Source organism: Oncorhynchus tshawytscha, linkage group LG05 (genome assembly GCF_018296145.1).
Source record: "Oncorhynchus tshawytscha isolate Ot180627B linkage group LG05, Otsh_v2.0, whole genome shotgun sequence".
NCBI classification, from domain to species: domain Eukaryota; kingdom Metazoa; phylum Chordata; class Actinopteri; order Salmoniformes; family Salmonidae; genus Oncorhynchus; species Oncorhynchus tshawytscha.
This window is the reverse complement of record NC_056433.1, coordinates 1,941,260-1,956,029: the sequence shown is the minus strand read 5'-3', so window position 1 is coordinate 1,956,029 and position 14,770 is coordinate 1,941,260. Positions and strand designations below refer to the sequence as shown.

Genomic DNA, 14,770 nt, shown 5'->3' with positions numbered 1-14,770 from the left:
TGGTTTTACATTCATCTCCAGGGATTGGTATTTACAATGGATTTACAGTCCCGTCTCCAAAAGGATTACTCATTTACCTAGCTATTGTCAGTGTAGAAATGACAGCGCATGGACAATGCTGTTATTTATACCAGAAAAAACAAAGCAGATGTTTTTTCCACTTTCAACTGTAAAGTGCGCCAGACTTTATTGATGGTTTCTTCAGGCATTAACGTGTTGGAATTAAATCAAGGTCACAATACGGCGAATAGCTGATAAATATAATGCTACTCTCGTGCTTATATTCAATGTAAGAATAGGAATAGAGAGAAAAGCCCATAAAAAAAAGGGAATTATGTTCCGTTTATGCTTAAATCAGGTCGACATTTGACCCAATGCTTCTCTGGGCACCTGACAGCTCTCTGTCTGTCCAATTACAGCTACAGGTAAGCAGACCTGCAACCTCTCTCTGCGGTGGTAGCTTAGAGCACGCCACCTCGTACTGTAGTTTGGCTGGGTGAGATGGTACCGCAACACCAAGGTAACATTAGTTTCATACTGGATATTAGGTGATCTCTGTTGAACCAAGCATGCCATGAATATGAAATGTATGTTACATAAATCAGAGGAGGAGGGAGAAAAATCCACATCTTTTGTTTTGTTGGAATTTAAGTCTTCTGATTCAGAATATATAATTACCATAGTAATGGCATGATTTGTTTTAAGAGCGATTGATATCCAAAATCATATTTTATTTTATAAAACAATTAATAAATACAACATGGATTGTTCTCCATCCAAACCTGATTCAGAATATATAATGTCCATAGTCATGGTATGCTTGGTTCAAGAGCTATTGAGGAGAAAACCGAATCCATCGAATATCCAATATACAACTACGTTTACCTGGATCAGGAAGCGCACTTTGCCCTGTCGTGCGATGCCCATAGACTATCACACAGAGCCTCCTTATTGCATCAGGCATCGTCCACTCGGCAGAGAGACAGAAAGGACAGCTAGACTACATGTCATGGACTGGTGGACTACCCTGGCTGCGAGTATAGCCTTCCTCTGGCTGCTGTGTTATATCGACGGTAAGAGAACCTGGTTAGCAGAGGTATGGGAGCTTTCTTCGTCAAGGGAACGGTGCGGTATTGGCACGCGCACGGCTCTTCCTCCTAATTGCGGTATGATTACAGCTTTCATTACATTTGTTATGAATCGTTTAATTCATTAAACCATAGCAACAACAAGAACAATACAACACCATACCTGGCGATTATACCAACCATTATGTAGACGGAAATAAGAAAACGAAACAAGTAAGCCTATAGTTGTAGGACCCAGCTAGAGTGGTGTTATAACAGGTGGTGAACCCAGCTAGAGTAGTGTTATAACAGGTTGAGGACCCAGCTAGAGTAGTGTTATAACAGGTGGTGAGCCCAGCTAGAATAGTGTTATAACAGGTGGTGAACCCAGCTAGAGTAGTGTTATAACAGGTGGTGAACCCAGCTAGAGTAGTGTTATAACAGGTGGTGAGCCCAGCTAGAGTAGTGTTATAACAGGTGGTGAGCCCAGCTAGAGTAGTGTTATAACAGGTGGTGAACCCAGCTAGAGTAGTGTTATAACAGGTGGTGAACCCAGCTAGAGTAGTGTTATAACAGGTGGTGAGCCCAGCTAGAGTAGTGTTATAACAGGTGGTGAGCCCAGCTAGAGTAGTGTTATAACAGGTGGTGAGCCCAGCTAGAGTAGTGTTATAACAGGTGGTGAGCCCAGCTAGAGTAGTGTTATAACAGGTGGTGGACCCAGCTAGAGTAGTGGGTAGTGGTGGACCCAGCTAGAGTAGTGTTATAACAGGTGGTTAACCCAGCTAGAGTAGTGGGTAGTGGTGAACCCAGCTAGAGTAGTGTTATAACAGGTGGTGAACCCAGCTAGAGTAGTGTTATAACAGGTGGTGAACCCAGCTCGAATAGTGTTATAACAGGTGGTTAACAGCCAGCTAGAGTAGTGGGTAGTGGTGGACCCAGCTAGAGTAGTGGGTAACAGGTGGTGAACCCAGCTAGAGTAGTGTTATAACAGGTGGTGAGCCCAGCTAGAGTAGTGGGTAGTGGTGGACCCAGCTAGAGTAGTGGGTAGTGGTGAACCCAGCTAGAGTTGTGGGTAGTGGTGGACCCAGCTAGAATAGTGGGTAGTGGTGGACCCAGCTAGAGTAGTGGGTAGTGGTGGACCCAGCTAGAGTAGTGGGTAGTGGTGGACCCAGCTAGAGTAGTGGGTAGTGGTGGACCCAGCTAGAATAGTGGGTAGTGGTGGACCCAGCTAGAGTAGTGGGTAGTGGTGGACCCAGCTAGAGTAGTGGGTAGTGGTGAACCCAGCTAGAGTTGTGGGTAGTGGTGGACCCAGCTAGAATAGTGGGTAGTGGTGGACCCAGCTAGAGTAGTGGGTAGTGGTGGACCCAGCTAGAGTAGTGGGTAGTGGTGGACCCAGCTAGAGTAGTGGGTAGTGGTGGACCCAGCTAGTGTAGTGGGTAGTGGTGGACCCAGCTAGTGTAGTGGGTAGTGGTGGACCCAGCTAGAGTAGTGGGTAGTGGTGGACCCAGCTACAGTAGCGTTATAACAGGTGGTGAGCCCTCCCGAAGGTAAACGTTATTAGGCAACACCTCTACTCCCCTCCCAAAGTTGGCTTTTATTGATCCTGTCTCCGGCACAACCTGGTCATATAGGGGCATGATGGGATCACATGATCTGACTCCATTTGTCTTTCCATTGGAGGGATACAAGTTAGATTAACACCTGACAGATGTGGTGGGAAAACATATAGACCTCAAGGCCACTACCCTACACTGCCTCAAGAAGGGTTTAATGTCACTTTTCAATATAGATTACAACTGGGGCAGTGTGTGGACCTATGGATTACAGTTGGGGCAGTGTGTGGACCTATGGATTACAGTTGGGGCAGTGTGTGGACCTATGGATTACAGCTGGGGCAGTGTGTGGACCTATGGATTACAGCTGGGGCAGTGTGTGGACCTATGGATTACAGTTGGGGCAGTGTGTGGACCTATGGATTACAGTTGGGGCAGTGTGTGGACCTAAGGATTACAGTTGGGGCAGTGTGTGGACCTATGGTGACGTACAGATTACAGTTGAGGCAGTGTGTGGACCTATGGATTACAGCTGGGGCAGTGTGTGGACCTATGGTGACGTACAGATTACAGTTGAGGCAGTGTAGGAACCTATAGATTACAGTTGGGGCAGTGTAGGGACCTATAGATTACAGGTGGGGCAGTGTAGAACCTATAGATTAGTTGGAGCAGTGTAGGAACCTATAGATTACAGTTGGGGCAGTGTAGGAACCTATATATTACAGTTGGGGCAGTGTAGGGACCTATAGATTACAGTTGAGGCAGTGTAGGAACCTATATATTACAGTTGGGGCAGTGTAGGGACCTATAGATTACAGTTGGGGCAGTGTAGGGACCTATAGATTACAGTTGGGGCAGTGTAGGAACCTATAGATTACAGTTGGGGCAGTGTGTGGACCTATAGATTACAGTTGAGGCAGTGTAGGGATCTATAGATTACAGTTGGGGCAGTGTAGGGACCTATAGATTACAGTTGGGGCAGTGTAGGAACCTATAGATTACAGTTGGGGCAGTGTAGGAACCTATAGATTACAGTTGGGGCAGTGTAGGAACCTATAGATTACAGTTGGGGCAGTGTAGGAACCTATAGATTAGTTGGGGCAGTGTAGGGACCTATAGATTACAGTTGGGGCAGTGTAGGACCTATAGATTACAGTTGGGGCAGTGTAGGGACCTATAGATTACAGTTGGGGCAGTGTAGGGAACCTATAGATTACAGTTGGGGCAGTGTAGGAACCTATAGATTACAGTTGGGGCAGTGTAGGGAACCTATAGATTACAGTTGGGGCAGTGTAGGGACCTAGATTACAGTTGGGGCAGTGTAGGGACCTATAGATTACAGTTGGGGCAGTGTAGGAACCTATAGATTACAGTTGGGGCAGTGTAGGGACCTATAGATTACAGTTGGGGCAGTGTAGGAACCTATAGATTACAGTTAGGGCAGTGTAGGAACCTATAGATTACAGTTGTGGCAGTGTAGGAACCTATAGATTACAGTTGGGGCAGTGTAGGGACCTATAGATTACAGTTGGGGCAGTGTAGGAACCTATAGAATACAGTTGGGGCAGTGTAGGAACCTATAGATTACAGTTGGGGCAGTGTAGGAACCTATAGATTACAGTTGGGGCAGTGTAGGAACCTATAGATTACAGTTGGGGCAGTGTAGGGACCTATAGATTACAGTTGGGGCAGTGTTAGTTGAACCTATAGATTAGTTGGGGCAGTGTAGGAACCTATAGATTACAGTTGGGGCAGTGTAGGAACCTATAGATTACAGTTGGGGCAGTGTAGGAACCTATAGATTAGTTGGGGCAGTGTAGGGACCTATAGATTACAGTTGGGGCAGTGTAGGGACCTATAGATTACAGTTGGGGCAGTGTAGGGACCTATAGATTACAGTTGAGGCAGTGTAGGGATCTATAGATTACAGTTGGGGCAGTGTACAGACCTATAGATTACAGTTGGGGCAGTGTACGGACCTATAGATTACAGTTGGAGCAGTGTAGGAACCTATATATTACAGTTGGGGCAGTGTAGGGACCTATAGATTACAGTTGGGGCAGTGCAGGGCCCTATAGATTACAGTTTAGGCGGTGTAGGGATCAATAGATTACAGTTGGGGCAGTGTAGGGACCTATAGATTACAGTTTAGGCAGTGTAGGGATCAATAGATTACAGTTGGGGCAGTTTAGGGATCTATAGATTACAGCTGCACTACTTTAGACTAGGTCCCATAACCAACCTATTCCCTATATAGTGCGCTACTTTACCTTAGGGCCCAACCCTATTCCCTACATATTGCACTTCGTTTGACCAGACCCCTATAGTGCCAAAAGTTGGCAACTACAGTGGGGCAAAAAAGTATTTAGTCAGCCACCAATTGCGCAAGTCCTCCCACTTAAAAAGATGAGAGAGGCCTGTAATTTTCATCATAGGTACACTTCAACTATGACAGACGAAATGAGAAAAAAAAATCCAGAAATCACATTTTAGGATTTTTTATGAATTTATTTGCAAATTATGGTGATTCCAAGAACACAGGATGAGATGTTACTATCCTTTGTGCAAGCACTTCCAAGAGTTAATGAACAGTGAGCGTGGTGAAATTTGGGGAGCGCATCGTCAGTAGTGTACAAGTGGAAAATAAGTATTTGGTCAATAACAAAAGTTTATCTCAATACTTTGCTATATACCCTTTGTTGTCAATGACAGAGGTCAAAAGTTTTCTGTAAGTCTTCACAAGGTTTTCACACACTGTTGCTGGTATTTTGGCCCATTCCTCCATGCAGATCTCCTCTAGAGCAGTGATGTTTTGGGGCAGTTGCTGGGCAACACAGACTTTCAACTCCCTCCAAAGATTTTCTATGGGGTTGAGAACTGGAGACTGGCTAGGCCACTCCAGGACCTTGAAATGCTTCTTACGAAGCCACTCCTTCGTTGCCCGGGCAGTGTGTTTGGGATCATTGTCATGCTGAAAGACCCAGCCACGTTTCATCTTCAATGCCCTTGCTGATGGAAGGAGGTTTTCACTCAAAATCTCACGATACATGGCCCCATTCATTCTTTCCTTTACACGGATCAGTCGTTCTGGTCCCTTTTGCCATAAAACAGCCCCAAAGCATGGTGTTTCCACCCCCATGCTTCACAGTAGGTATGGTGTTCTTTAGATGCAACTCAGCATTCTTTGTCCTCCAAACACGACGAGTTGAGTTTTTACCAAAAAGTTATATTTTGGTTTCATCTGACCATATGACATTCTCCCAATCTCTTCTGGATCATCCAAATGCTCTCTAGCAAACTTCCGACGGGCCTGGACATGTACTGGCTTAAGCAGGGGGACACATCTGGCACTGCAGGATTTGGGTCCCTGGCGGTGAAGTGTGTTACTGATGGTAGGCTTTGTTGCTTTGGTCCCAGCTCTCTGCAGGTCATTCACTAAGTCCCCCTGTGTGGTTCTGGGATTTTTGCTCACCATTCTTGTGATCATTTTGACCCCACGGGGTGAGATCTTGCGTGGAGCCCCAGATCAAGGGAGATTATCAGTGGTCTTGCATGTCTTCCATTTCCTAATAATTGCTCCCACAGTTGATTTCTTCAAACCAAGCTGCTTACCTATTGTAGATTCAGTCTTCCCAGCCTGGTGCAGGTCTACAATTTTGTTTCTGGTGTCCTTTGACAGGTCTTTGGTCTTGGCCATAGTGGAGTTTGGAGTGTGACTATTTGAGGTTGTGGACAGGTGTCTTTTATTATAATAACAAGTTCAAACGTGTGCCGTTAATACAGGTAACGAGTGGAGGACAGAGGAGCCTCTTAAAGAAGAAGTTACAGGTCTGTGAGAGCCAGAAATCTTGCTTGTTTGTAGGCGACCAAATACTTATTTTCCACCATAATTTGCAAATAAATTAATTAAAAATCCTTTTCTAATTTTGTCTGTCATAGTTGAAGTGTACCTATGATGAAAATTACAGGCCTCTCATCTTTAAGTGGGAGAACTTGCACAATTGGTGGCTGACTAAATACGTTTTTGCCCCACTGTATATTCGGGAATAGGCTGACATTTGGGATGCATCCTCTGTCTGTCTGTCTGTCTGTCTGTCTGTCTGTCTGTCTGTCTGTCTGTCTGTCTGTCTGTCTGTCTGTCTGTCTGTCTGTCTGTCTGTCTGTCTGTCTGTCTGTCTGTCTGTCTGTCTGTCTGTCTGTCTGTCTGTCTGTCTGTCTGTCTGTCTGTCTGTCTGTCTGTCTGTCTGTCTGTCTGTCTTCTGTCTGTCTGTCTGTCTGTCTGTCTGTCTGTCTGTCTGTCTGTCTGTCTGTCTGTCTGTCTGTCTGTCTGTCTGTCTGTCTGTCTGTCTGTCTGTCTGTCTGTCTGTCTGTCTGTCTGTCTGTCTGTCTGTCTGTCTGTCTGTCTGTCTGTCTGTCTGGCTGTCTGTCTGTCTGTCTGTCTGTCTGTCTGTCTGTCTGTCTGTGTCTGTCTGTCTGTCTGTCTGGTCAGTCTGTCTGTCTGTGTCTGTCTGTCAGTCTGTCTTTGTGTCTGACTGTCTGTCTGTCTATGCCCTACTGTCTGGCAGTCTGTCTGTCTGTCTGTCTGTCTGTCTGTCTGTCTGTCTGTCTGTCTGTCTGCTGTCTGTCTGTCTGTGTCTGTCTGTCTGTCTGTCTGTCTGTCTGTCTGTCTAACAGTCTTTCTCTATGCCCTGCTGTCTGTTTCTATGCCTGTCTGTCTGTGTCTGACAGTCTGTCTTTGTCTCTGACAGTCTGTTTCTATGCCTGTCTGTCTGTGTCTGACAGTCTGTCTTTGTCTCTGACAGTCTGTTTCTATGCCTGTCTGTCTGTGTCTGACAGTCTGTCTTTGTCTCTGACAGTCTGTTTCTATGCCTGTCTGTGTCTGGCAGTCTGTCTTTGTGTCTGACAGTCTGTCTCTATGCCCTACTGTCTGGCAGTCTGTCTGACAGTCTGTCTGTGTCTGGCAGTCTGTCTGTCTGTGTCTGAGTCTGTCTGGCAGTCTGTCTGTCTGTGTCTGGCAGTCTGTCTTTGTGTCTGACAGTCTGTTTTTATGCCTGTCTGTCTGTCTGGCAGTCTGTCTGTCTGTGTCTGGCAGTCTGTCTTTGTCTCTGACAGTCTGTGTCTATCCCCGTCTGTCTGTCTGGCGGTCTGTCTGTCTGGCAGTCTGTCTAACAGTCTGCCTGTGTCTGGCAGTCTGTCTTTGTGTCTGACAGTCTGTCTCTATGCCCTACTGTCTGGCAGTCTGTCTGTCTGTGTCTGGCAGTCTGTGTCTGACAGTCTGTCTCTATGCCCTACTGTCTGGCGTTCTGTCTGTTTAGCTGGGTGGCTGGCAGTCTTCCTGTGTCTGTCTGGCTGGCTGTCTGTCTCTATGCCCTGCTGTCTGTCAGGCTGACAGTCTGTATGTCCGGCAGTCTGTTTGTGTCTGACAGTCTGTCTCTATGCCCTGCTGTCTGTCAGGCTGGCAGTCTATGTCTGTCAGTCTGTCTGTCTGTCAGGCTGTCTGTCTGTGTCCGGTTATCTGTCAGTCGGTCTGTGTCTGTCTGACAGCCTCTCTCTATGCCCTGCTGTCTGTCTGGCAGTCTGTCTGGCAGTCTGTCTGTGTCTTGCAGTCTGTCTGTCTCTATCCCCTGCTGTCTGGCAGTCTGACTGTGTCTGGCAGTCTGTCTGGCAGTCTGACTGTGTCTGGCAGTCTGTCTGACTGTGACTGGCAGTCTGTCTGACTGTGACTGGCAGTCTGTCTGACTGTCTCTGGCAGTCTGTCTGACTGTGTCTGGCAGTCTGTCTGGCAGTCTGTTTCTATGCCCTGTGGTCTGTCTGTCTGTGTATGTCTGTGTCTGTGGCTGGCAGTCTGTCTGTCTATCTGACAGTCTGTTTCTATGCCCTGCTGTCTGTCTGTCTGTGTATGTCTGTCTGTCTGGCAGTCTGTCTGTCTGGCAGTTTGTTTGTCTGTCTGTCTCTATGCCATGTTGTCTGTCTGGCCTTCTGGCATTATGTCTGTGTCTGGCAGTCTGACTGTGTCTGTCTGTCTGGCAGTCTGTTTCTATGCCCTGCTGTCTGTCTGTCTGTGTATGTCTGTGCGTGTCTGGCAGTCTGTCTATGTCTGGTGGTCTGTCTGTGTCTGGTGGTCTGTCTGTGTCTGACAGTCTGTTTCTATGCCCTGCTGTCTGTCTGTTTGTCTGGCAGTCTGTCTGTCGGTCTGTCTCAATGCCCTGTTGTCTGTCTGGCAGTCTGTCTGTGTTTGGCAGTCTGTCTGTCTGGCAGTCTGTCTCTATGCCCCGCTGTCTGTCTGGCTGGCAGTCTGTCTGTGTCTGGAAGTCTGCTTGTCTGTCTGACAGTCTGTCTGTATGCCCTGCAGTCTGTCTGTCGGTCTGTTTTTTTTAACAATTTATATAATTCACCTTTATTTAACCAGGTAAGCCAGTTGAGAACAAGTTTTCATTTACAACTGAGACCTGGCCAAGATAAAACAAAGCAGTGTAACACAGACAACAACACAGAGTTACACATGGAATAAACAATAAACAAGTCAATGACACAGTAGTAGTGGTAGTGAATCAGGTGAGACACGTCAGCCTTAATCAAAGCAGATGAATTAATCGGATGTTAAACAGTGTTGGGAGCCTAATGCCTCCTGACTCTAAGCAGCTGACCTGGTTAGTAACCGGGGGTTACCCTTTATCTCCTATCTCCAGGCAACGCCGTCCTGGAGCTGCGGCTCCTCCTCCACGCCCTCACCAAAGCAGCGTGCCACCTGTACCTGGCCGTGCTCCCACTGCGGCGCGCCGCACTGCACCTTGCCCGCTTCGTCTGTCACCTGGTAAACCATGGCCCCACCTCCGCTGGCCGGGCGTCTCCTCTTCTCCTTGAGGGGGTGTGTGTGATATGTGAAGCGGTACCGGACCTGCTGGGAGCCGGGCTCAGTCTATGTGCAGTAGTCTGTCACATCCTACAGGGGGTACTGTTCCTGCTGGCCGCCACGGTGAGGTCGGTCCAGGTGAGTGTTCTGGCCCAGATGGACGGGGAGAAGGAGAGGTGGGAGAAGGAGCAGCAGCAAGCACGGCAGGACGAGAGGAGACAGAACTCTGGGGTGGTGGAATACCTGTCTGTGTTCTGTCAAGACCCCATCAGTTCACTACGACTCAGAGTGGACATGATCAATAGATAACATCACCGTCTGTCTGTCTGTCTGTCTCTGTCTGTCTGTCTGTCTGTCTGTCAAGACCCCATCAGTTCACTACGACTCAGAGTGGACATGATCAATAGATAACATCACCGTCTGTCTGTCAGTCTGTCTGTCTCTGTCTGTCTGTCTGTCTGTCAAGACCCCATCAGTTCACTACGACTCAGAGTGGACATGATCAATAGATAACATCACCGTCTGTCTGTCTGTCTCTGTCTGTCTGTCTGTCTGTCAAGTCTGTCTCAGTTCACTGACTGTGGACATGATCTGTAACATCACCGTCTGTCTGTCTGTCTGTCTGTCTGTCTGTCAAAACCCCATCAGTTCACTACGACTCAGAGTGGACATGATCAATAGATAACATCACCGTCTGTCTGTCTGTCAAGACCCCGTCTGTCAAGACCCCATCAGTTCACTACAACTCAAAGTGGACATGATCAATAGATAACATCACTGTCTGTCTGTCTGTCAGCGTTGGGCTCAATTCAGACTTGAGTTAAGAATACTTCTTGAATTTGAATTGAAGTAGTAAACAGAATACAGAATTGAAATTTGAATTTGAATGAAAGGAAATAGAATTGAATTCAGTGAAATTCAAATGCCTCTTGTATTGTATATTAGGTGTAGTCTATAACTATATATGTTGAAACAGTAGATTTTTAGGACAAACTATCTTCCAATTAATTAATGATCTAGGACAACAAATCCTGTATGCAAATATTCTGTTTTCATTAATCACTTATTAATCACACATATATATATATATATACTGTATACACAAAACATTAGTTTCACCCCTTTTTTCCCTCAGAACAGCCTCAATTTGTCGGGGCAGGGACTCTACAAGATATCAAATGTGTTCATCAGGGATGCTGGCCCATGTTGTCACAGGGATGCTGGCCCATGTTGTCACAGGGATGCTGGCCCATGTTGTCACAGGGATACTGGCCCATGTTGACTCCAATGCTTCCCACAGTTGTGTCAAGTTGGCTTGATGTCCTTTGGGTGATGGATCATTATTGATACACACAGAGAAACTGTTGAATGTGAAAAACCCAGCAGCGTTGCCGTTCTTAACACAAACCAGTACACCTGGCACCTACCACCATACACAGTTCAGACACTTAAACATTTAGTCTTGTCCATTCACCCTCTGAATGACACACACAATCCATGTCTCAATTGCCATTCTTTAACCCGTCTCCTCCCCTTCATCTACACTGATTGAAGTGGATTTAACAGGTGACATCAATAAGGGATCATATCTTTCACCTGGATTCACCTGGTCAGTCTGTGTTTAGGAAAGAGCAGGCGTTCCTAATGTTTTGTGCACTCCGTGTATATTGTAAATGCTAACTGACAGAGTAATTGTCCCATAAGTTTTAAATGAGGTGTTAACATTTGGTATTGTTTGTAAACATTTAAATAAAAGCTATTTAGTTCAGTTTTTAAGTTGTAATGGGGAGGATCAGTAGTTCAGAGGGCAGGGTGATCAGTAGTTCAGAGGGCAGGGTGATCAGTAGTTCAGAGGGCAGGGTGATCAGTAGTTCAGAGGGCAGGGTGATCAGTAGCCAGGGTGATCAGTGGCCAGGGTGATCAGTAGTTCAGGGGCAGGGTGATCAGTAGCCAGGGTGATCAGTGGCCAGGGTGATCAGTAGTTCAGAGGGCAGGGTGATCAGTAGTTCAGAGGGCAGGGTGATCAGTGGCCAGGGTGATCAGTAGTTCAGAGGGCAGGGTGATCAGTAGTTCAGAGGGCAGGGTGATCAGTGGCCAGGGTGATCAGTAGTTCAGAGGGCAGGGTGATCAGTAGTTCAGAGGGCAGGGTGATCAGTAGCCCAGGGTGATCAGTGGCCAGGGTGATCAGTAGTTCAGAGGGCAGGGTGATCAGTAGTTCAGAGGGCAGGGTGATCAGTAGTTCAGAGGGCAGGGTGATCAGTAGTTCAGAGGGCAGGGTGATCAGTAGTTCAGGGGGCAGGGTGATCAATAGTTCTGTGGCCTGGGTGATCAGTAGTTCAGAGGTCAGGGTGACCAGTGGCCAGGGTGATCAGTAGTTCAGAGAGCAGGGTGATCAATAGTTCAGAGAGCAGGGTGATCAATAGTTCTGTGGCCAGGGTGATCAGTAGTTCTGTGGCCAGGGTGATCAGTAGTTCAGAGGTCAGGGTGATCAGTGGTCAGGGTGATCAGTAGTTAGAGGTCAGGGTGATCAGTAGTTCAGAGGGCAGGGTGATCAGTAGTTCTGTGGCCAGGGTGATCAATAGTTCTGTGGCCAGGGTGATCAGTAGTTAGAGGTCAGGGTGATCGGTAGTTCTGAGGTCGGGGTGATCGGTGGTTCTGTGGTCAGGATGATAGGTAGTTCTGAGGTCAGGGTGATCGGTAGTTCTGTGGTCAGGATGATAGGTAGTTCTGAGGTCAAGTCTGGCCAGGGTGATCAGTAGTTCTGTGGTCAGGATGATCAGTAGTTCTGTGGTCAGGGTGATCAATAGTTATGTGGCCAGTGTGATCAGTAGTTCAGAGGTCAGGGTGATCAGTAGTTCAGAGGGCAGGGTGATCAGTAGTTCTGTGGCCAGGGTGATCAATAGTTCTGTGGCCAGGGTGATCAGTAGTTAGAGGTCAGGGTGATCGGTAGTTCAGAGGTCAGGGTGATCGGTAGTTCTGAGGTCGGGGTGATCGGTAGTTCCGGGGGTCGGGTGATCGGTAATTCCGGGTCAGGATGATCGGTAGTTCTGTGGTCAGGGTGATCAATAGTTCTATGGTCAGGGTGATCGGTATTTCAGGGGCCAGGGTGATCGGTAGTTCAGAGGTCAGGATGGTCGGTAGGTCTGTGGTCAGGATGGTAGGTAGTTCTGAGGTCAGGGTGATCAATAGTTCGGAGGCCAGGGTGATCGGTAGTTCGGCGGCCGGGATGATCAGTCGTTCTGAGGTCAGGGTGATCAGTAGTTCTGTGGTCAGGGTGATCAGTAGCCAGGGTGATCAGTGGCCAGGGTGATCAGTAGTTAGAGGTCAGGGTGATCAGTAGTTCTGAGGTCAGGGTGGTCGGTAGTTCTGTGGTCAGGGTGGTCGGTAGTTCTGTGGTCAGGATGATAGGTAGTTCTGAGGTCAAGTCTGGCCAGGGTGATCAGTAGTTCTGTGGTCAGGATGATCAGTAGTTCTGTGGTCAGGGTGATCAATAGTTATGTGGCCAGTGTGATCAGTAGTTCAGAGGTCAGGGTGATCAGTAGTTCTGAGGTCAGGGTGATCAGTAGTTCAGAGGTCAGGATGATCAGTAGTTCAGAGGGCAGGGTGATCAGTAGTTCTGTGGCCAGGGTGATCAATAGTTCTGTGGCCAGGGTGATCAGTAGTTAGAGGTCAGGGTGATCAGTAGTTCAGAGGTCAGGGTGATCGGTAGTTCTGAGGTCGGGGTGATCGGTAGTTCTGAGGTCGGGGTGATCGGTAGTTCTGGCCAGGGTGATCGGTAGTTCTGGGGTCAGGGTGATCGGTAGTTCTGGGGTCAGGGTGATCGGTAGTTCTGGGTCAGGGTGATCGGTAGTTCTGGGGTCAGGATGATCGGTAGTTCTCAGGGTGATCGTAGCTGGGGTCAGGGTGATCGGTAGTTCTGGGGTCAGGATGATCGGTAGTTCTGGGGTCAGGGTGATCGGTTAGCTGGGGCCAGGGTGATCAGTAGTTCAGGGGTCAGGGTGATCGGTAGTTCCGGGGTCAGGGTGATCGGTAGTTCTGGGGTCAGGGTGATCGGTAGCTCCGGGGTCAGGGTGATCGGTAGTTCTGGGGTCAGGGTGATCGGTAGTTCTGGGTCAGGGTGATCAGTAGTTCCGGGGTCAGGGTGATCGGTAGTTCAGGGTCAGGGTGATCGGTAGTTCTGGGGTCAGGGTGATCGGTAGTTCCGGGGTCAGGGTGATCGGTAGTTCCGGGGTCAGGTGATCGGTAGTTCTGAGGTCAGGGTGATCAATAGTTCGGAGGCCAGGGTGATCGGTAGTTCGGGGTCCGGGTGATCAGTAGTTCTGAGGTCAGGGTGATCAGTAGTTCGGAGGTCAGGATGATCGGTAGTTTGGCGGTCAGGGTGATCAGTAGTTCTGAGGTCAGGGTGATCGGTAGTTCTGAGGTCAGGGTGATCGGTAGTTCTGAGGTCAGGGTGATCGGTAGTTCTGAGGTCAGGATGGTCGGTAGTTCTGTGGTCAGGATGGTAGGTAGTTCTGAGGTCAAGTCTGGCCAGGGTGATCAATAGTTATGTGGCCAGGGTGATCAGTAGTTATGTGGCCAGGGTGATCAGTAGTTATGTGGCCAGGGTGATCGGTAGTTATGTGGCCAGGGTGATTGGTAGTTCAGAGGTCAGGGTGATTGGTAGTTCAGAGGTCAGGGTGATTGGTAGTTCAGAGGTCAGGGTGATTGGTAGTTCAGAGGTCAGGGTGATTGGTAGTTCAGAGGTCAGGGTGATTGGTAGTTCAGAGGTCAGGGTGATTGGTAGTTCAGAGGTCAGGGTGATTGGTAGTTCAGAGGTCAGGATGATTGGTAGTTCAGAGGTCAGGGTGATTGGTAGTTCAGAGGTCAGGGTGATTGGTATTTCCAGAATCAAAGGTGAAAGATTTTTGGTATATAATGTAAAGGTCAATCACGATTGGTAGTTTAGGGGTACAAAACACATTATATTACAGGGGTCAAATATAAACGCAGCATGTTCAGTGTTGGTCCCAGGATTTAGGTAGTTCTGAAATCAAATGACCCATAATTTTTTCAAACTCAGGGTGATTGGTCCTCTCAGTTTTGATGCAGTCAATTTTGAGGTCCCTGTTAGTGAACATGTAGTTCTGTGGTCAGGGTGATCCATCCAGTTATATGGTCAGTGATTGATTAAATGATTAAACAGCATGATCTTTACACAGGTGCACCTTGTGCTGGGGACAATAAAAGGCCACTCTGACATGTGCAGTTTTTTCACACAACACAATACCACAGATGTCTCTCTTTTTTCGGGAGTGTGC

The 14,770-nt window shown here is 47.8% G+C and overlaps 1 protein-coding gene across 2 annotated transcripts; it reads left to right on the top strand.

Annotated features, from left to right (window-relative positions):
* Positions 1-899: 899 nt before the first annotated feature.
* LOC112236140 lies at positions 900-10,619 on the top strand. 2 transcript variants are annotated; one of them, XM_042321315.1, is made up of 3 exons: positions 900-1,166; positions 9,310-9,809; positions 10,078-10,619. In XM_042321315.1, exons 1-2 carry the CDS (start codon positions 920-922, stop codon positions 9,780-9,782), a joined length of 720 nt encoding a protein of 239 aa, XP_042177249.1. In that variant the 5' UTR covers positions 900-919; the 3' UTR covers positions 9,783-9,809; positions 10,078-10,619. The 2 variants fall into 2 exon arrangements, with proteins under 2 accessions (XP_042177249.1, XP_024260485.1); XM_024404717.2 differs by lacking the exon at positions 10,078-10,619 and having other exon boundaries at positions 902-1,073; positions 9,310-10,026.
* The last annotated feature ends 4,151 nt before the right edge of the window (positions 10,620-14,770 follow it).

What these genes read in the sequence shown, in the direction of transcription:
- LOC112236140 (XM_042321315.1), top strand. Translation starts at nt 920, where the DNA reads ATGCCCATAGACTATCACACAGAGCCTCCTTATTGCATCAGGCATCGT. An exon ending in GGCTCTTCCTCCTAATTGCG is followed by an intron (nt 1,167 to 9,309) that starts GTATGATTACAG and finishes TCCTATCTCCAG; the next exon opens with GCAACGCCGTCCTGGAGCTG.